Source organism: Parasteatoda tepidariorum, chromosome 8, assembly GCF_043381705.1.
Source record: "Parasteatoda tepidariorum isolate YZ-2023 chromosome 8, CAS_Ptep_4.0, whole genome shotgun sequence".
Classification (NCBI taxonomy): Eukaryota; Metazoa; Arthropoda; class Arachnida; order Araneae; family Theridiidae; genus Parasteatoda; species Parasteatoda tepidariorum.
Window position 1 is genome coordinate 45283475 of NC_092211.1, and position 22140 is coordinate 45305614.

At 29.2% G+C, this 22140-nt stretch overlaps 1 protein-coding gene across 1 annotated transcript in view; it reads left to right on the forward strand.

Annotated features, from left to right (window-relative positions):
• Nucleotides 1-22140, forward strand: part of LOC107452972 (cell adhesion molecule Dscam1) — a 245490-nt gene that overhangs the window by 151660 nt on the left and 71690 nt on the right. The window contains exons 7-8 of the mRNA XM_071184720.1: nt 13629-14039; nt 21471-21632. Of these exons, the coding sequence (XP_071040821.1) occupies nt 13629-14039; nt 21471-21632 (573 nt within the window). The remainder of the gene's footprint in view (nt 1-13628; nt 14040-21470; nt 21633-22140) is intronic.

The window sequence follows — 22140 nt, forward strand, 5'->3', positions numbered from 1 at the left end:
GGGTGCTAGCAGTTTTGAGGGCTAAAGGTGGTTCTACATGTTATTAGCAGGGTAATCATAATGTAATGGCTCTTCGGTGTATATTATTATTTAATGGCTTTCACAACGACGCATCATGAAATACTGATTTCAATATTTTTCCAATTTCAATGGTACAAATGGTTACAATTTAGAAAGTATGGCCAAGAATTTAGCCAAGAAATCGATAATTTTTAGTTCACTTATTTAGATGTATTCTAATGTATTCTAATGTAGTTGCTTATTTAGATGTATTCTAAAAGCTTTAAAGCGTATAAATTGCATTACTTGAAATACCATTGCTGCGATCACTTTATAAAACTTTCTCTTTCTTGGCTGAAGTGTATAATTATGGTTGTCTGAGCATCATATTTTGACAACGCGGTGGTTCTTGGTTCGAATCCTGACGACAGCTGACGAACATCGCTCTCACATATTTCTCCCTCCACATGCATTTTGCTAAAAAATGAGTAGACAATTTAATGAAAGATAGAAAATGAGTTTCAGATTTAAAACCATATCGCTGGTTCAAAACTAAAATGACTCTTCTGCACTCACTTCTCATGTTATTTCAATGAGAGGTGAATGCAGAAGTGTCGTTTTAGTTTTGAACCAGCGATATGGTTTTCAAAATCAACTATTATTTATTTCTGAGTTATTTTGACACAGTTTGTTCAATTTTGTGAAACCTTTCCTAACAGTTAAAATGTAATAAATTCGTCATTGCTTTATAAAATTTTTGTCCTTGCTTGGAAAGCATAATGTAAACTAAACATCTGTACGAAGGTAAAATAAATATTTTATCTTATTCTTCTGAATACTCATATCACCATTGAATTGGAAGTAAAGATGGCATGTTTTGGGAAGTAAAGATGGCATGTTTCTCCTTTTCAAAGTTTTTAATTAATTCCAAGTTATATCATTATTATTATATTTTATCGATAGCCAGCCAGGTGGACGAGTGGTCAGCATGCCTGACTATAAAGCATGTGTCTGCGAATTACGCTCAGACCATGGATGTTTCCCGCTCTGTGTGTTGTTGTACGATGTTTGAATGTGGTCTGCCCTATGAACGTGTATTTGTGTCAGTATGGCGTGGGTACCGTTACTCGCCGCCGTGACTCATGTTGACAGGTGCTCACTGGGTAACGTTAAATGAGCAACACTTCCGGCATCTTCTGAGGACAAGAACAAAAGTTCAGTGTCTGCCTTTAAAAAAGACATCGATATTTTAAATTTTTGGCATTTCTGCCTTATCACAATAAATTTTCAACCAGATATTACCTTGAAGATGTTTATTCATTCGCTTTTTCTAAAGTGAAATACATTGTAAAGTTTTTAAACCAAAGTAGTTGGATGGCTTAGCATTATTTTCAGCACTATCTTTTTATTGTATTTTATTTTTCAATGCCATTTTTTCATAATCACGCATAACAATTTTGACCATACTTAGAAGTGATTATGTCAGTATAATGAAAAAGATGAAAAATGTAATATTAAGAAAATACTTTTCATTTAAGAAAATTATGAGACATCCAATATTTTTCATCAAAATAACGAGAATGAACTTACAATACGTTTAAAATAATGTTTTAAAGTATTGAGATAGCCCCTCTAATTGAATGGTCTCATTTGAGACGTGGTTTTCGAAATTTCACAAAAGAGTACTCAGATTTTGCCAGACAAAGATATTTGACTTGGAAATCAGGCCTACCTGCAATATACATCATATCTGAATTAAAATTACCTCACATGTTTTTCGAAGTCACGTTTTATAATTTTTAAACTATTAAATTAGTATTAACTATTTAAATTATTAATTAATAATTAAAAAATCACGTTTTTTTAATATTTNTATATATATATATTTTACTTTTTGCATTTTCTTTGGGTCAAAAATATGATGAATTTCATTTCTAATGATTCTTCAGAACCTTTTGATTAGTCATTCATTCTGTTGTTTTTTCATGCTTATTCCGATTTCTTCTTCTTTTACCCCAATTTATTCCATTTTAAGTCATTTAGTCTGTGGGAATGGATTTAGTCTATAGAAATTCTATAATTCCGGCCAATAAGATTTTTCTTCAGAGATTATTAAATAAATTTTTGCTTATATCAATAAATCTTAGCAACAGTTGAACGATAATTTTTCAAAAACAACTGAAATGTCACAAAAAAAACTTAAATATTGTAATCTAAAATAAAATAATAATAAAATAACTTTGCCGTAAAGTTAAGGAAAGAAGTGGAGCTTTGAATTACACTAAATGGGAATGGGAAAAGTTTTATTCATTATTCTACTTGATAATAAGAATTTGTTGACATATATATACTTTTTGATATAAATATCAAAGGATAAAAATTAAATGTTGTTATTGTAGATTTAAATAAACTCGAGTACAAAAAAAAAAGGCCTACCATATATGACAAATACAAAGAAATTGCCCTTTAACTAAAACAAAGATTAGAATCCATCACAAATGTATTGCTTTGAATAAAGATGCATTGTGGAATGTCTGAATTGTATCATGTTATAATAGTTTATTTGTAAGTAACTTAAATCAATCTGATAATGAATATTCGCACAACAGAGGTTAAAAGTTGTAGATACCATTACCCAATCTTTAAGTCATGAAGTAGTTTTGTTATTTCCAAACCTACCCGCATCTGTACTACGTCTACCATTCCCTAAAGTCCTCTCAGCTTTAACTTCATTAATCCTCAACTTTTCTGCCACAGAGAGCTATACGTAATCCCATGTTTCTCTTATCTCCACAGGGACCATTCAGGATATTTAACTCCCGGATTCTCCCTCAACCGAATATTTATTACCTGCAAGGATCCCGGACTCGTATACGTTAAGAAAATTAATGTACCAACCAAGAAGAGTATTTGTCAGCTTACTCCCATTCCGCCGCCTCTTTTATAAACTATTCTACGCATGTTCCTTCGCATGTTTTGGATGAAAATTTTCCAATTGCTTGGACAAACCTCCTAAATGCATCTACCATGGAACGGAAATGAAATTCATGTTTCAAGATCTCGGTAATGCAACTCACGTTCGTAGTCATTTGCATGTACATAACGACCCTAAAATTGATGGCCGTTCTACCTGTTTGTCCACAAAAGATGAACAGAAAGAGATGGACTAGGTGTTATTAAGGTGCAATGTAGGGATGATTAATAATTTTAATGACTTTAAATGGGTATTTTAAATGCAAAGGTAGTAGTTATGGTGAATTTATACCGAAATGTAGCTGCGATTGTAGTATTGTCCCAGATTTGCAATTCCTGTTTATTTTATGACGCTAAAACAATTTAAGAAAATTATAGTTATGTAATACGTGGTTGTTTTGCTAAGATATTATAACTAAAAATGTGAAGATGCTTAGTCAGGATTCGGACTAATGGTTTTTGGTTGTGTAATAGCCTAGTTGAAGGAAACTTAAATTAAGTTAGGATTTTCGTATTTTATGTCGCATCGATTAAAGATAGTAAGTAAAGATCGCACAGTAAATATAGATTAAGAAACGTTTAAAAACCAGATCTAAAAATAATGTTCTAACCAGTGACAAACTTTTAAGTATTCTCCTCTTAGTAAGTAGTAAAAAGGGAAGAAAAGGGGGGTTAAAAAAAGATATAGACAAATTGAGAATTCTTTTCGATGCGCTGACTTAAGCTGAATCATATGAAATCTATTGAAAATGAAAGAATAAATCAGTCAAAAATTAAAATGGTTATTTGTAAAAATAGTACAATTGCTGATTCCTATCTACTCATCAGTCAATGCTATCAAGATAATGTATTTTTTACACTTAATTGAATCGAACTAGAAAATAATCAATGGAGTTTAAATTTAAAATTATTTTCTTGATAAAAATTACTATTTTTACTTAATCTAAATTTGTACTTATCTACACTTTCAAAATTGAAGAGCAATTATTAGAAAAAAATTTTTTCCAATTCATTTTTCACTCTGAAGGAAACTAGACTACATCCAAATGCATGGAGAAAATTGCATAGGATTAATACGTTTTACAAACACAAAAATATAATATTTCACCTGTGCTAATTTACACGTATAAATTTGCTATCTGGAAAAATGTAGTATTGTTAACTTATAATATTTTTTCCACTCTTAACCGAATAATATCATGCAAGAGTCAACAAAGCTAGAAATTCAAAAATCAAACTGGCTTTATGCATAAAAAGTAATATTTTTAAGATAATACATACTGATTATACATAAAAACAAACTTTTTAAAACTATTCGTTCTGTCAATTTGAATTGGGTAGAACACAAGCATAAAATAATGCACAAGAAATAGAACATCAACAATTGCATGAATGTAATTTCAAAAGTGTATATAGTAAGTATTATAAAGAAGAAAAAAAACACTTTTTATGCGTAAAAACACCTTTCAATGTATGTATATGCAAGTAGGAAAATAAAGTTTTACTTTTGTACGCACTTTTCAACACTTTTCACTTTGAACATTTTTTAAAACAAAAGAGCAACTTTTTTTACCTTTCGTATAGTTGATTTCTTAGTAAATAAAGGTGATTATTTAAAGTATAAATTATATTATTCATTTTCAGTAAATCTATCATTTGTATCAATACATCTTTTTGGAAATAAAATGTTCGGTAACTCCTCCAAATAATTATAACTCCTCCCTTTAAGAACGGTGGTGTTACATCTCTTTTTAATTGAGGCTAAACAACAAGAAAAACTTCATTTCAAGTTAACACCTAACCGATGTTTTATTTACAATTTAAAGGGTGTAGTTGAAAAGTGTTTATCCAAATTGAAAAAAATCATCTAACCAAGCTCGAAACAAATAAAACGCCAATTTCGTAAACTCCAATGTTAGCGCGCTTTGAATCACCGGTAGTTTGTATACATCGAGTAAGAGTTGGCGTTTCTTCCACGACGTTATATAATAACTACTGAAACACAAATTTACTGATAAAATATGTATCTATGCTTTTAATTGCGCACAAGTGCTAAATTTATTTTAATTTTAAATATCCTTTAACTTTATTAAAATATTTATAATGTATGATTTGCTTCTACTCTGTTAAGTCAAGGTTCGAAAACATATTTATATTCTCTTTTTAATACACGTATGTTTGATGAACAAACTAATTGCTTTATATTGCATTGTAAAAACAACTTACTAATTATTAAGTGTACCTTTCTTTACACTAATTATAAATTATTAGTGCTGATAAATAACAAACATGGTTGCAGACACTTTACACTAAGTTGTGTAAAAAGGAAAAAAAAAACTTTATGCTGTCCCTCGCGAAATTATTAAACGCACTCTAAAATTCTATATAAAATCTCAATTATCTGGTTATACTATACAGCTTTATTGCTTTTACGTGACTGAAACTGGTTTGCACTTGTTTACTTTCGTGTATCAATTGATCAAATTAGACCAAATATGATATAAATTCGGAGATTGGATAAATCAGATGATATATTATATAAATATGGAATATTTATTATATCAGGTATTATATTAATATATTATAATTAGATCAAACTATTAGACACACTGTAGTTTTTTAATAATTACATGTTTTGCAAAGGCTTATGGGCAATACTTTAATATTTAAACATACATACAATGGGTTTTTATTCAGGAGATATTTTATATAGTTCCTATTTGTATTTATTTTTAACGTATTGCATTACAATGTTAACCAATGCATACACGAACGTAAACAAGTGCAAACTGGTTTCAGCCGAGTAAAAGCAATAAAGCTATATAGTATCACTTGATAATTAAGATTTTGCATAGAATCTTATAGTGCGTCTAGTAATCTGGCCATGGACTCTAGGTATTTTACTACACTATGTTCCTTCGCTCTTGGTGTAGTAAAACACCGAGTGTCACCATTTATGCCGTTAAGAATAGCAAAATTTTTTATAGTGCATGAAATGAAAACATAATTTTAATATATATTCATAGGTCTGAACTCAATTTAAAAATTTTTTTAAGTAGTTGGAATGAAATTATTATTAAATTTTAGTATTTCTTTTCTTTTCGTGAGCAGTTTTCATAAGTATTTTTCTTGACTAAATAAAGTTTACTTTAGCTTATTTCTCTATATAACATAAAATCATAATGGTCTGATACCGTTTTCCATTGTTGTCGACGCATTTTTATTGGCCGGAAAATCACGTGGTAGGATTCAGTTTTCCCCCATTCATTTCCATACTGTTTAGGTTGTCATCAGCATAAAATTAACAAAAGTCGTAAAGGTATTGTTTTCCTTTAAATATTTTTGTATCCCTAATTTAAAGTTATTTTTCAGTACTGCTATTATTAGCGAAAATTTTAAATTATGGTTGAGAACTCATCAAATTTGTTTGAACAATATTATGTATTAAGAATATAAATGTTATTTTAAAAAATGATAATTAAAAAAATCCCTTCTGTTAACCAAGAGATCTAAATGCTTATAATACTAATAGATAGTAATATTTGGACGTGAGAAGTAGAGGGGCAAGAGCATAAGTAAACAGAATTCCTTTTAGTACATACATGTTAAGTGAATATTTTTAACTTCAGTAGAAAAACTGTTTTCTGCCAAGGAAAAACAATAATTGCGAAGCAATCATTGGGGTTGGTGAGCGGTAGCGAACAGGGGGCTTTGCCTCCTAGTATTACAGAATATCTTAAGAACCTGTCACAAAAAAAAATAGTATTTTTTAAAAAAAAAATTATAAAACGCATTCTTGAAAATTTCTTTATTCATGAACAAATGAGTTATTTTATTGATTACAAGTCTTTTGTTATAAAAGTTTAATTTTAACAATGGGTAATTTGAAATCGTGACTCTCATGGAAGTTGAAAATTAAATATTTATAATTCAATTTCGTTTAGTATAAGATAGATATATATTTGCTAGAAAACACCCGTTTTGCTTACATAAAAGTACGTTAGTTAATGCTTAAAAGCTTTACATAAACAATGCAGCAACACTTGAGTAAACAAATTCTAATGTTTCCTACATATATAAAACCTTCCAAGTCGTAAAGATGCCTCGATAAGTTTTGACTTTAAATTATTTATGCTTTAACGAAATATGTTAAAAATGTAAATATTTTCCAACTGCGCTTTAAAAATACCTTTAAAATATGACTGATCTTTTAGGGAAAAATAATAATAAATTAAACAAACGTTAATAAACTAAACGTATTTGCAAAATTTATTTTCCTAAGAAGGTAAAAAAATTTCATTTGACATTTATAAAATAAAATCTTGCATTTTTTATAATCTTATATTCTTCACAAATTTTATTTGTTGTAACACAATTTATGAAATCGTATTAATAGATTTAAATTTGATTTTAATAATAAAATATAAACTTCTCAATTTGTATTAACTTTTAAAGGAGTTTTATGTAATTGGTAAATAAATTCAATGAATCTTTACATTTGTTGTAAAAATCTACGTAGAGATGAGGAATTTAATAAAAAGTCAATTTTTCGCAATCAATATAAAAAGAAAAAGGAACACATTGGTAAAAAATACTTTCCAAAAGAAACACACAAAATTAATATAACGTTCATAATTACACAGAGAAAAAATGTATGATTAAAACAATCCAAATGTGGTAAAATTTACCATATCTCTGGCTCTATGGGAACTCTAAAAACCAAGGTAATGAATATAATGTAACGCTTTCGTAATGTTATTTTTGTTGGTAAAATTAACAATAAAGTAAGGTTTTTATTACCTTTCTGTTTGGTAGTAAATGGGTCAAAATTAGGTAATTTTAAGCAAAAAGCCGTAATTTCAACAGTTCAGTAAACTTTGTTTTCGTCGGTGTTTTTTTTTCTTATGTAAGCTATAAGTTAACGTTTATCAACATTTAAAATTGTTAAAAATATACATTTGTGAATATACAAATGTCTGGAAAAGGCTGAACTAAATTAGTAGCTAAACTATAACTAAATAACGAATGCATAAAGGTATATAAAATTACTACATCAAGGCTGTCCCAGCATCCTAAAATGAGAGTGTAGTGGTAGCAAATTCGAATTCCAACGTAACTCCGGATGCATTTATTTATGTATATATATATATATTTATTTATTCTTATGAACACATAATCAGGCTTGTGTGCTTATTACGAAGCTTGCCTAACGTTCTCTTGTGAAATTCATATACCGATAGCACAAGATAACAAAATAGAGAAAGACAGCAAGCGCATTCAGCCTGGGATATGATGGAATTCGAACTAGCTACCTCCATGTTGTAATGAACGCATTGAGCAATCTTTTCTTATACTTAAAGAGGGTTTGCAAAGGTTGTTTTTTAATGAGCACATAAGCCTTCATTTGCAAATATAACAATAAAAAACAATTTTGTTTTACGTGGATACTGCAAATTGCGTATTCAATATGGAAATTGTCTTATGAATTCTTGTTACATTGAATAACAGAGATTTTCAATCGAAATAAAAACAAGAGATGGAGTAAATTTGTTCTTAATCGATTTACTGTAATGGTAACAGAAGAAATTATGCTACATATAAATAAAATATTGTCGCTAAAAAATTTAAAATTAAGTGAAAATCGCGTGGTGGTCCAAATTTTTTCTAATAATTAATGTAAATATTTTCTTGCAGGGAACTTTAAAAAAAATCTCCTTAGTTAATAATATAATCAAAAAGTTAACATCTTAGTTATAAGCAGATTCTCTTGTAAGGATACTTAAAAAATAATTTTTATTTGTCTGTTCTAAGCAAGACAACACTAGGACAGCATACAAAATTTCAATGAGTCTATTATTTGATGCTAAGAAGTGTATTACATTACGCAACATATGTAGTTTAAATTAAATAAAAATCAATATTTCCGAAATTATTTGATTTTTTATAATGAATATAACAGTGACAGGTTTTGCCATTAAGAAATGCTTAGACACCCCAAGTTTAATTAAAGTTTATAATAATCATTCTACAAGTGAATTTTAAGCGGCAATAGAATGGTTATAAATTGATATATCTAATATTTTTCCACGCAATTACATATTTCAGTCGATCAAGATTTTTTAAAAATCTTTTGATGTCATTATATACATAATTATTTATGTACTTGTTATTTTAGGTACAGATAGTTGTTTTCAAATTTTTTTATTTTTGAAGTAATTGCAATCCGAATCTTGATTTATTGGTTTCATAAAAGTATGTTTTTCGAATTTCTTGGAGAGCTTTATTGGTTCATATTTTCTTCTTTACATGGATGTTTTAAGGAAGAAATTTATCCAAGATATTTTGCGTCCAACAAAGGAAAATCTGTAAGCCTCTTCTGAAAAGTTCTTTAGAAATAGTTTTTTAGAAAGTTCCAATTCATATAATATTGCCATGTTTTCACGGAAACTCTCCTTGGCGCTTTCGTGCTCTCTATATAAAAATAGAAAATTCTTTTATCCAGAGGGCGGATAATTCTAAGCTTCCGGATCTTTTATTATTGCATACAAGTGAAACAAATTCTTTATAAAAGAAATAGTTTTATATATAATAAAATAGTTTTGCGAATCGTAGGGCTTCTGTTCAATTTAATACATCTATGCTTTTGCAAGAATTATATAAGTATAGTTATTTATCAGAAACCCTGTACGAAATTTTTACCCATTTAACAGAATGATTTATGATTTTGAATACACTCTCAAAGGAATCTGTCAAAGTTTAACCATAACATTGATATCTATGTGTATAAAAGAAATATATAAGTTTATTTTCTAATCAGATAACCCGTGCACAATATTTGTGCATTTATCATACTGTCAAATACATTCTGAAAAATTAAAAAAGCTTAAATATATTCTTGATATCTATGCTTTAGGAAGAAATATATAAGTATATTTATCTGAAAGCCTGCTCAAAATATTTACGCATACATCAGAATGAATTTTGAATTTGAGTACACTGTCAAAAAATCAGTCAAAATTTACCATAATATTGATATCTACGTGTATGAGTTGATATCTATGTGTTTGTTTATCAGATAACCTGTGCACAGTATTTATGCATTTATCATAACGATTTATAATTTCAAATACACTCTGAAAAATTTATAAAAGTTTAAACATGTTCTTGATATCTATGCGTATGAAAGAAATATATAAGTTTATTTAATTATCTGCCAGAACCAAGTCAGATTTTTAGCTTCAGCAATAGCAATTAAATCAATCAGCCTACCCTATATGTATGTTAAGGAGGATAATAACAATGATAGAAAATACTTAAAGTATGACTGATTAAGCACGAATAAATAAATAAACCAGTGAGTTTTCATGAAAGAATGATGCTATAGTTTTTTCGATCAATTTTAAAAAGGAAATAACAAAGCTTTTGAAGAAAAAAATCCCAGGTATTAATTTTTCCTAAGAAAATGTCAAATTTTATTAGGCTATATATATACGAATCTGTTTTTTTTATACCTACAAAAACCTCTATAACTTCTCAACTATTAGTTCAATAATTTCGAAATTAGTTTCATTCAATCTTCATTGAAAAATTAAATCCGAAAATATGCTTTTCATGCTTAGATCGTCCTTGGATAGCAATTTAGAAAGTGTATATCATGCTTGGCAAAAAACGTACATTTTATACATCAAAGGCAATGTAATTTCTAAACTAATCTGCTTACTCGATAAGATTCAATCGAGTCAGAGTGTAAAAATATATAGAAAACTTTTTCACTTTGTTTAACTAGTAATATCAGATACTTAAATAGCTACAAATGCAAAACTACACAAAACCCTTATAACTTCTAAACTATTGGTCCAATCACCTCGAGACCGATCTCAATCTACTCAGCTTAAGAAAATACACTGGGAATATACTATACTTGTCTGCATTAAATGGTATTCAATTCTCCCTCAAATCACCTCCATTTTCCTTCACAAAAATGTTTGAGTTATGGAAATTTGAAGTTATTAGATATAATGACTTTATAATGGTTTCTGTGAAAAAAAATCTCGTGTTTTTACTTTTCGAAAGATAATTGAATATTTTTATATTTCCCAAAATTACCCTGTTTTTTTTTCATTTTGTTTTTACATTTTCTTTAATTATTTAAGACTGATTATTATGACTGATTAACTATTTAAGTCATGATAACGCCTCTGTAACATAAAAACAGAAACAAAATTAAACATTTTTCGTGATTGAAAATTTAAAATCATATATTGCTTATTAACGCATTTCGAAAAACACACACGTATATTATTCAAAATCAACAAAAGGCTTCCATACCGATGCAATCTTTCGAAACAATTCCCTCGGTATCAAATTAAAAACAATGGAAAATTCAACAACTCATTCATTATGCTTCCCACTTGAGTGCCAAGGTTACCAACTCGGCCTCAAATGCTTCCACCTAAGCTTAACGGGGCGTATAGTCCTCCCCTCTTCAAACCACGACCAAAACATTCCTCCTCGATCTGCTCTTCCCCAACAATTTCAAGTCATTCGGGGCATACAAATAACCATAAATCCTTTAAACATCGCTTTTACTAATCCTACTCCATGTGGCTAAGCAGATGCTCTCCCTTTGCGAATCAATAAATCTACTTCGTCGTTTTAATAAATAATACCCTTCGGCTTCAGGTAATTGTTCTACCCGGGTAATGTGGATGCATGTGCGTGCAAAGCTAAGCCACGTTCCAAGCTCCTTTTAATCTATACACGCTTGCTCGCGTACTGACATTCGTCTCTGTCTAGTACCGAGTACTAATTGGAGAGTTTGGTTCTAGTGTTAGATGACCACTTGAATAGGCGAACCGCAGTGTGTGCTAGGTATGACAGCCAGCGTACAGTATTAGAGGTCTTCGTGAGAATGGAATAGTTTGAGGATTCTACCGATGAGGGGTGCAGGATTTGGAGCGTGCTATATAGAGCGAATCTCACGCTACCAAGTTCAATTGAATTTTAAGAGTCATGAAACATTTGAAAATGAAATGATTTGGTCGAAGTATTGAATGTATTTGCGTTAAATGAAATAATACTAATTATCTGCGATTCGTGCTGCTTGTGGTTTTATGATTATATTACAATGCTATTGAATTTATTGGGGAATATCAATCCAATGTCTTTTTAAAAATAAGAATAAGATGAAGAGACAATATTTTTAATTGCTTAATTTTGTACAGATTTCAATTAATTTTTTTTCTTTTCAATTAAGTATTTTTCAGTACTTTAACTGTGCAGAACAGAAAATTGAATTATTTCAAAAATTTTGTAAATTTTTTCTTTAAAAAAAAATTTTAAAATGCTCACGTGAAATTACAGCTAATTGGTATTTTATTATACTTAATCACAAAATGCCTATACATAATTGCTGCTTGCATGATAAAAATTTTTTTATTCTAGAATATCTTTGATGCGATATTGTCATTATTTATTTATTTATGTGTTTTCTTATATGTTTGTTTGTTTGCCTGTTTGTTAATATATTTATTTTTGAAAATAACATAGACTCTGATAACGAATTTTTGATAGCTTAGACGGTTTTATACGACATTTTCATGATGATATTTAAGCAGAAATAAAAGTTAAAATATCACAAGTCTTTATATAAATACTCATAACTCATAAATATGATAGTTTGGTTATGTAATCATAACCAAAATTTGGTATTTATAGAAATATTTATTTAAAACTTTTCTCCTCTGACAACTAGTTAGTTTGCTTATTTCTAAATATTTAAAACACTAAGTACATCAAAATTAGAAAAATTATTTAGTTTGTCTACAAGAATTCAAGTTTAAATTCTCAACTCATCTCTACTCCTTTGATACTCTCAGCCAGATCTTGTATGGTTTGATCATTTTGGTACATTTATATAATTTTTGAAGCATAAAATTACAAACAATGAAATTCAAAATAAATATAAAACATTCAAAATAAATGTAACAACCCAATTGCATCTGTCCAAGCAGCAGAAATGTAAATAAAAAACTCATACAGCCTAAGTGAAGTACAAAGATACTTTGTAAAGTACTGTCACCTAACACTAACCAGCTGCACTTGTGAGGTAGGGCACAATTCTCTTTCTTCACATATCTATCTACTACTATCTGGAACTACGATTGTCATTAGTTTTGAGAAGCTTCGGGGAACAATCCAGTGCATAGTTAACATTACTCCCTTGGGTAGCTTTTAACTCATTTATTACGTTTCCAGCAATTGCTAACACTGCTTGTTCCACAATGCAGAAAGTTATAATTTTTTTTCCTAACTTTTTAAGATGGGACAGGAAGTTACTTGTAGCAATTATGCATTTGTGTATACACTTTCTTAGTACACATGTTTCATTTTCTTGGTTTATTCGTGTCAAGCTACATCACAAAAAAGACCACCGGTATTTCAGTTTGCACACCTCATTACCTAAAGCAGATTTGCATCACAAAAATTATGGCTGTAGTTTCTATGTTATATCTTGCTTTAATATCGAAAGTGAAACTAGTCATAAAAATTATATGATGGATTTATTACCTTTTTTTCTCTTATTCTATGTCATTAAAGAATTGCCATTACAATGCATTGCTTCAAAAGTCTAATTCCTCTTCTTTTTATTATAGCCGATCCTCCAGTAATCACATCCCATTTCGAAGAACAAACGGTCAATCCTGGTCACCCCATATCACTGAGATGTATTGCTAAAGGTCACCCATTACCAAAAATAACATGGACAGCAGATGGGGAAAGTATACCGTCATCTGCTAGATTACGTTTAGGCGACTTTGTCACTCAAGATGGCAGTGTCGTCCACAGTTTTCTTAACATCAGCTCTGTGGAAGTGACAGATGGTAAAGATTATGCATGCCATGCAGACAGCGATTTTGGAACAGCAAGCCATCAGTCTAGACTCAATGTTCCATCACCGCCAGTTGGAAGACCTCCACAAAACAGAACAGCATTGGTGGGACAAACCGCTGTCTTCGTTTGTCCTGTAGCTGGGTATCCACTGACGCATTTTTCTTGGGAGAAAGGTATGTTTTTACTATAGCTATAAATATATTCTAAAGAAACATTATTTACATAATGCCTAGGCATGATTATACAAGTTGTCTGGAAAATGACCAACGATTTCAAAAATCAATTGATAAAATGGAAAAGAATAGAAATGGATTTCTTCCTGCAATCTGCTGATTGTTTAGCAGCAAACGTTTGCTACTTTAACAGCCTACAGAGCTACCAAATGGCAACCTTAGCAACTAATTTTAAATATTAGTTTGTAAGCATAAAGTGGCAAACTGTACATTTCTATCTAATTCCATTTCTTAATTTGATTTTTCAAATCAACGCTTATTTTTCGAACACGCGAGATTATTGTATTTTTTTTCCTAATAGTCATTACATTGAAAAGCATATTCTGATGGTCTACGGTTTTGGCTTATCACTTATTGTCTAGGAAATCACCTATTGTCTTGTAAAAAAGATAATAAGTGGTATTGCTTACAGCTTATATTATTCTAAATTTCAAGAACATTTTGTTATTACATTAACTGTGTTTTTAGATAAACCTAAAGAACATGAAATAAAATGAAAAATAATATCAGATGAAGAGACGTCTGATTTATTTACATGATTTAGTTATATTCATATATAATTCAAATTTGACCATATTCACACATCGACAGCTATACTGTTTACAGATATTTTACAATGCTTTAATTAATTTCCTATATATCTCAAATTTTAGTACAAATTTTTTATAAATTTATTTTTTAATTACTAGATCTAAGTGAATGGCTTTTAAATAAACCTCAATAAATTGCACAATTTCCTATAAATAATCTTTACTAATTAAAAAAAAACACTTTGCATTGTGTATCAAAATCAGTAATTATTACTCAGTTTCTTAAAAACAAAATATTTTCCAAATGACTTTTCAGACATATGTTTAGGAGGCATTTCTTTGAATTTTCTTTTTCGGGGAAACTTATTTTCAAAGGTAAATGAAAAGCCAAAATTTTTCTTTGGATTTTTATGCACCCAAGACAGCGTAAGTGATTTATTACAGAATTCATTTAATTACAGAACGAAGAAAGTTAACTCGAGAAGAAGAAACTTCTTTCAAAGGAAAATTTCTGGCGTATCCTCTTTAAGATTGCTAACATTTCTGAAAACAAAAATCTGAGTGTTGTTGTTTTTTTCCCACCTACAGAACTTGGAATCTTTGGAATTTGAAATATGATATTCAACATCGACGTTTTGCTGCTTGTGGTATAATCCCTTGATAAATAAAACAAACAGCAATCTATTGCCTGGTCCTGTCAAGCGAAATCGACTTTACAATCAATCTTTCAGAATCGACCTAAAATTGTAAAATGTTTCGCGTAAATGATTATACATTGCTCTTTGTTCTTGGTCTGCTGAAATCGATGGTTCATTATATAGTTCGCACGTAAAACAACTGCTGAATTATTAGTGTAAGCGGATGAAAATAAAATAAAAAAAATAATTTTTAGTAAAAGAGGCATTAGGTAAAAACTGGCTTAAGTCAAATTACTTTTGTGATAACAAATTGCTTAATGTTTTTCCGTCCAGAGATAATTATAAAGTGTGAAATTATCTGTGTTCTAAATAATTTGAGATTTTACAAAAGAATGGCAGCTTATGAATTTTGAGTTAAATTTCCGTTATCTCTGAAAATGTTTTATCGCGATCGTTAAATGAAGAACATAAGAAGTTCCATTAGGTAGATTTATTGTTTTAATTAAAATGCAATTTGAATGATAATTGAAAATGTATTGATTAGTCTATACTCTAAAGAGCAATTTGTTTCGAATCAAATATTTATCAGAACTTTTTTTAAACAATTGAATGACGAGCAAGGAGCAAAATTAAAAATGGATTTTGTAAGAATTTTAATGCAATAAAATTCAAATTCACTGGTGCATCAAAAAAATATTATTATGGACAAAGGTATACCTTTTCCGCAGTGAAAGCAAATTTCATCTTCTTATCTTGTATATTGCTTTTCTTACTTAATTTAATTTTTATCTTGTACTTTTTTTCGTATATTTCATGATATTAAGAAACAATTTATTTCAAATCATAGATTTATTGAAATATAGCATTTTTAAAGAAATAACAACAACGAGCCTAAAAAGGAATTTTAACTAATACAATTTATTTATGCATGATAAAGCTAGATCATTTCTAAGTTTTTTTTTTTAAAAAATAAAGGAATAAAAAATTATGAGAAAAAGTTTACTTCATCAGAAACAAAACCAGTGGATCCATATTATCATGTTAAATTTCGCTTTTCTTAGCTAAACCTTATATTGACTAGTACATTTTTAGAGTTATATCTTTAGTATCACATTTATTTCACCTTTTATGCCATTTGCAGCTTCTTATTTCTAAATTTTATTTCTCTTATGTCTCTTTTAAGAGTAACAAAGAAGGTTTCAGAAGAGCAACTAGAGTTACGAGTATTGAGTAGTAAGAATGCAGTGGCGGAATAAGTTTAAACGTATTTACAAATAATAAATATTAAAACTATGACTTAATTCTTACAACAAATTTTTATCGATCAATTTTAATTTTGAATTAACCTATCAAAAAGACACAAAAAATTTTATAATTCAGACATAATTTTTATCTCTATACGTAATTCATAAATAACTTCTCGTAAAAGCAAATGAAGTAAATATAAAATATCTAAACTTTACATAGAATGCTCTGTTTTTAGATAAAATTTAAATAGTTTTAAAAATTTTTTTATTTTTTTTTTAGATATTTCTCAACTTAATGAAAATTGAGAGTCATATTATTTTGCGTCGCATTGTTATATGCATTTTATTATGCTTGAGTAGCTTCGAAAAGACAAATAAAAATTTTTCAATAATTAGTGCAGAGAAACAGATATTTCAGCAGTTTGCGAGAGTTATTTAATTCGTTTCTTTTTTAGTGCAAAGTTGTAAAATGTTAAGCATTTGTTTTTAACCTTTTGAGGACCATTGATGCATTTGAGAGAATCACATCAATCCCCTGATTTTTGAAAATAAACAATGTTATTAGAATTTTGGCTAATGACTTTTCTATTTTTATAACAATAACCAGACCTATGCTTGATTAAAAATATGCATTGAGAAAATAAATTAAAATCAAAACTGTCAGGATGTGGTAAAGTTTAGCTCTATAGGAACATAATTCAACTACTCTGTAAAAGCTCGATAAATTTTATCGAAGTGCTTTAATAAAATTAAGAAAAAAGTATTTTGGTAGTATTAAAAATAAAATATTGTTTTATTACCAGAGAGTTTATTAGAAAATATGGAAAAAAAATGGTAACTGTTACCAAAAAGTTGGAAATTTCAAGAGTGCTAGTATAATTTGAGGTGGAAATGACAACTTCTATTTAATTTAATAACTGCTTGTTTACTTTGTTTTTCGTTTGTTAGTTGTTTTTATTTCTATGTAAGTCAGATGCAAACATCTAACAAACTTTAAAGACACAAAATATATGTATTTGTAAAAATATAAATGCTTGGTCTAGGCTTTGCTAAATTAGTAACTTAACTGTTACATACCAAAATGTCCCAACATACTAAAATGAAAAATTGGAGGAAGCTTACTAATTTATATTTATTTATTACTCATACCTATGCAAGTTTGTGTGAATCTTGCTAAGTTTGGCTTATAATAAACAATATTCTCAAATCGAAATAAGGACACCACAAGATAGAGAAAGACAGCACAAACGTAAAACTAATGATCCGGTGGGATTTGAACCACCACGTTACAATAGATTCATCCTTTTAATGTCTTTCTCTAACTTAGGCTATCTGATCCTTAACTTTTCAAGGGATTATAATAAATAATACTTTATAATCAGCACACGAGAATACGTATATATGCGCAACAATAAATTAATAAATACTTGGAACAGTAATGTTTATTCTATTATATGGGCCTTCCTGCCCAAGTAGTCTCTCTATTTTGCCAAACACTTAATAAAATGAGGGTAATGGTTCTAATCCCACCGTAAATCTAGATGTGTAAAACTAAATAAATAAATTTTGGTTTAGATTCGTATGACAGGCTCATGTTTAAACACTAAAAAAGGGATCATTTCTTATAAAATTAAAGAACGGATAGCCCAAAAGTGAGAAAGACAGCACAACGATATTGAGCGCACTCTTCGCTTCAGAGCGTTTGGAGAAAGGACAATGCTGTCGTGCACTTGAAAAACGAAATTAATTGCTTCACGATTGATTTCGAGAAGAGCTGCTGAAAGCTGCTACTTTTTCCTTCCCATACAAACGATAAAATATCACCTAAAATATCTTAATGTAACAAACGCTAAAGTAAAATTTCAGTAAATTAAACAAAATCAATTTTGAAAAATAAATATGTAATTTATCGAACAAAAATTTAAAACATTTGAAAATCTCAATTTTGAATTCTATATTGCTGACTTTGATTCTTCTATTGCAATGTAGAATATACCTTGGCATCAGAAGCTTCAGTAATCCATTTACCTGCAATAAAGGTTTGGGGCATTCACACGGTATCGCTCAACTTCTTTCCACCCTAAACCGTAGATGTAGTGAAATCGAATTTCGGTATATAACTAAGTACGTAATCTTGGAATCGGAAAAAGTTTTTAAGCCATTGTGGCGTAACTACCACTACGATTATTAAACAGCTATTCACTAGTATATAAGACATGCTAACTTGGTTCTATCTTGAGGTACATTTTTTATAGATGAAGATTGGCATTGTCTTATGGTCTTTCCCCACATTATTCTTTGCATATACAAAGAAATAGACAGATGTAAGTGAATAAATATATAAATTCCATTAAACCCATAAAAAATGCATACAAAAGACTCAATGTCTTGATTTTTCTGAGTATAGTATTTCGAAAACACTTGAAGTGATTATTTGGGCCCAGTGTCCCTCTTATTGGGAAATATATTAAAAAAATAATTAACCTCCTATCGGAATGGTAAAAATGAATGAGAGTTTTGAAGAATATTTTGGTAATTTTACCATACCTCAATGCAAGGTATAAAAGTCATTTATTTGAATATTATTTTTGTTTCGTACTTTTGCTAAATCTGTGGTAATCAGAACTTAAATTTTCAAAGCCAGAATTTTTGGTAAATCTTTACCATAATAAAGAAAAAATTACTAAATTAATGGTTTAAATGCCATATATTTCGATTTTTAATACCAGAATAATATTTTTTTTCTTTACCAGAAATTTCTTTATCATATTGTACGGTAATTTTAACAGATTTTTTTTCATCCATCTAATATTAAATTTAGCATCGCTAATTTATGATAGTCTTTTTGTATTATGTCTTCAAAATCAAATATAATATTACTTACATTTTTGCTCATAACGTGCTGTTGGACGCAGATCTTATGTATAGAGTAAGTTCATATTTTTGAGTCAAAATTTTAATAATTTTAACTTTAAATGTCAGGATATTCTGCTTAACTCTAAACACATTATATATCTCATCTGTTTTCAGAATTCTCTTGTTAAAGCCTAAACAAGTTGAAAATACACAAAAATATATCTCAAATTTGATAAAATGCATTAAAACTTTCACATCACAAGTCAGTTACATTCCATAAAACTCTATTACTTTAGACAAAATAAGAACACACTTTATAGAACAAAATTACGAAATAACTTGCTTCAAACTTAACGCAAACCTTTTAAAAAAGTGCATAATGTGATTCCTTTTAATGGTTTGTATTTCTGTGTAATCAAATTTATTTTGGACGGTAATTTCTTTCAAACGTAATTGATCGTTTATCCAAGATCAAAAACTGCTGAAGTTAAAAGTTAATTCTCTTTTATATCTGACTAATGAGGCTAAGCGGCTTTTCCAAAGTTTGGTAACAGTCACAGACCATAATTGGCTTCCAGCGCTTGATGGATATCTTTGGAAGTTAAACGACGAGTAATTCAATAATGGGCGCTGGAAACACAAAGAAAATCATTGAAGGTAATTAGGAGATCCAAATGGCTTTGTTTTATTTGATTGCTTTTTCACACAAACTTTGAAATCTGTCAAGTAAGAAACTGAAGTTTAGAAGCCAAAAAGAATGTTTGCTCAATTAAAAAGAGCCTCAGATGCATTTTTGAAATCTCTTTTGTGATGGAATTTTAAATTTTTAAGTGCAATTTTACAAGTATAATTTTGTATATAAGTTTTGGTTTTCGTACTTAACTTTTTTATTTAATCAAAAAATTATGTTTCATTTTCTTCAGAGTCTTTTATCTCTTTGATAAAAACTTTCATGGAAAAATGGTGTATGACTTAGGTTGAGATACATCGCTCAAAAATAAATACTCAAATTGTTTGATGAATCCGTTGAAAAAAAAAGATGCACTTAGAATTTTTTTTTAAATTATGTAAATCACAATATTCACATTTTTAAATTCTTTTTTTATTGAAAATCGCCAATTTTTGATGTACAATCGCAAAAAAGCGGACCACCTAGAATAACTTTTGATCTAATGATACATTTTTAACGTTTTAGGACCTAAAGCTAGAAGGGGTGATCTCAAGTATGCTGAAAAAATAAGCCCCCTCAAGTATGCTCTCAGATCTGAAGTATGCCCCCCATATTTTAGGACTTAAAGATAGAAAGGGTGGTCTCAAGTATGCTGAAAAAATATGTACAGACATATTTTAAGTTGCGAAATCAGTCACAAAAACGTATTTTCGCTGTATAAACATACCTTTTCCTCGACGGAATCGGATTTCTGACATCCAAAATATAGGGGGTAGCCGCAATCTGGGAAATATGGTCCTAGTAGTTAGGTCAGACGAGTGATCCAAAGTATGGACCTCTTAATGTTTATTTTACTTTCCGCGTATTCCATTATATCTCAAAATTTTTTTAATCTAATTGAAAAATTTTTACCCAGAATTATCGAATTCGTTTATCCAAAAATAATTCCATCCAAAAAAGTAACTTGTAGTAAATATTTTTTTTTTGTCATTTTATTTAAAAATGGCGGGAAAAAGTTTGAATTGTAAGGTATACAATTTTTTACATCATTTTAAACAATGCAATTTATAGGAGCAAAATGTAAAATTTGAGCAAAATCGGTCATAACCGAGGTTAAAAGTCATAACCGAGAAACTTGTTTAACAAGTGAGCCCACATACGAAAAAGCAGCAAAAATTCTCAGAGTGCACCGAGACGCACAATTCAGAAAGTAGTTTCAGCAAATATTCAAAAATTCCTTGAATTCATCACTTAATAATTGCCAAAAAAATAATGCTCAAGGATTAGTTAATTATGAAAAGTGAAACTTCTATTTCGATGAATATAAAACCTTAATTTCAGTAAACATTTCAGCAGAAATGAGCCAATAATTACTAATCGTATTTTTTTTCGATGGATTTGATTTGAATTCTCAAATATTTCTTTTTTAGATGGGGAAAGTCTTCCAAATAGTCATCGTCATGAAGTCAAACCAAACGGTAGACTTGTCATTCATTACGTAGAGAAAAATACTGACGACGGTACATATTGGTGCACAGCTGGAAACAAACGTGGAGTTTCAGCAAGGAGTCGAATTGACATACATGTAGTTGGTAAGTACTACGTTTTTTTCTGTTCTAATATCATAACAACTATAATTGCATTTATCATTTAGCATGATACAGAAATATATAATATATTTTGCAATATAAATATATTTCACTTTCTAACTGAAGAGTAAGTTGTGTCGCAGGCGGTGTCTTGGGATATTCATCCACTTTTAGATGCACCTGGATAATTTTATTTTAAATTTTTTTCCGCACATGTGCTGCATAAAGCAACTACCTGAATTACTCTTATCTGGCGCAGTTTTTATTATAATTTTTTTAATTTTAAAGCAATAATTTCTTTATTAGTTTAAAATTGATTCAAACGCTTTGTTTAGTTTTTTTTAAACATTTAGGCTATAGCAAAAGTGGCACTAGACCTAGTATATATTTCGGACATTTACCAAAAGTCTAGTCATACTAGATCTGGTTAAGTGCCATTGCCCGGTATGCATTTGCCCGGTATATCCTACAATGTCGTTTTTTTAAGGTCAAGTGCCATTGCCCGGTATAC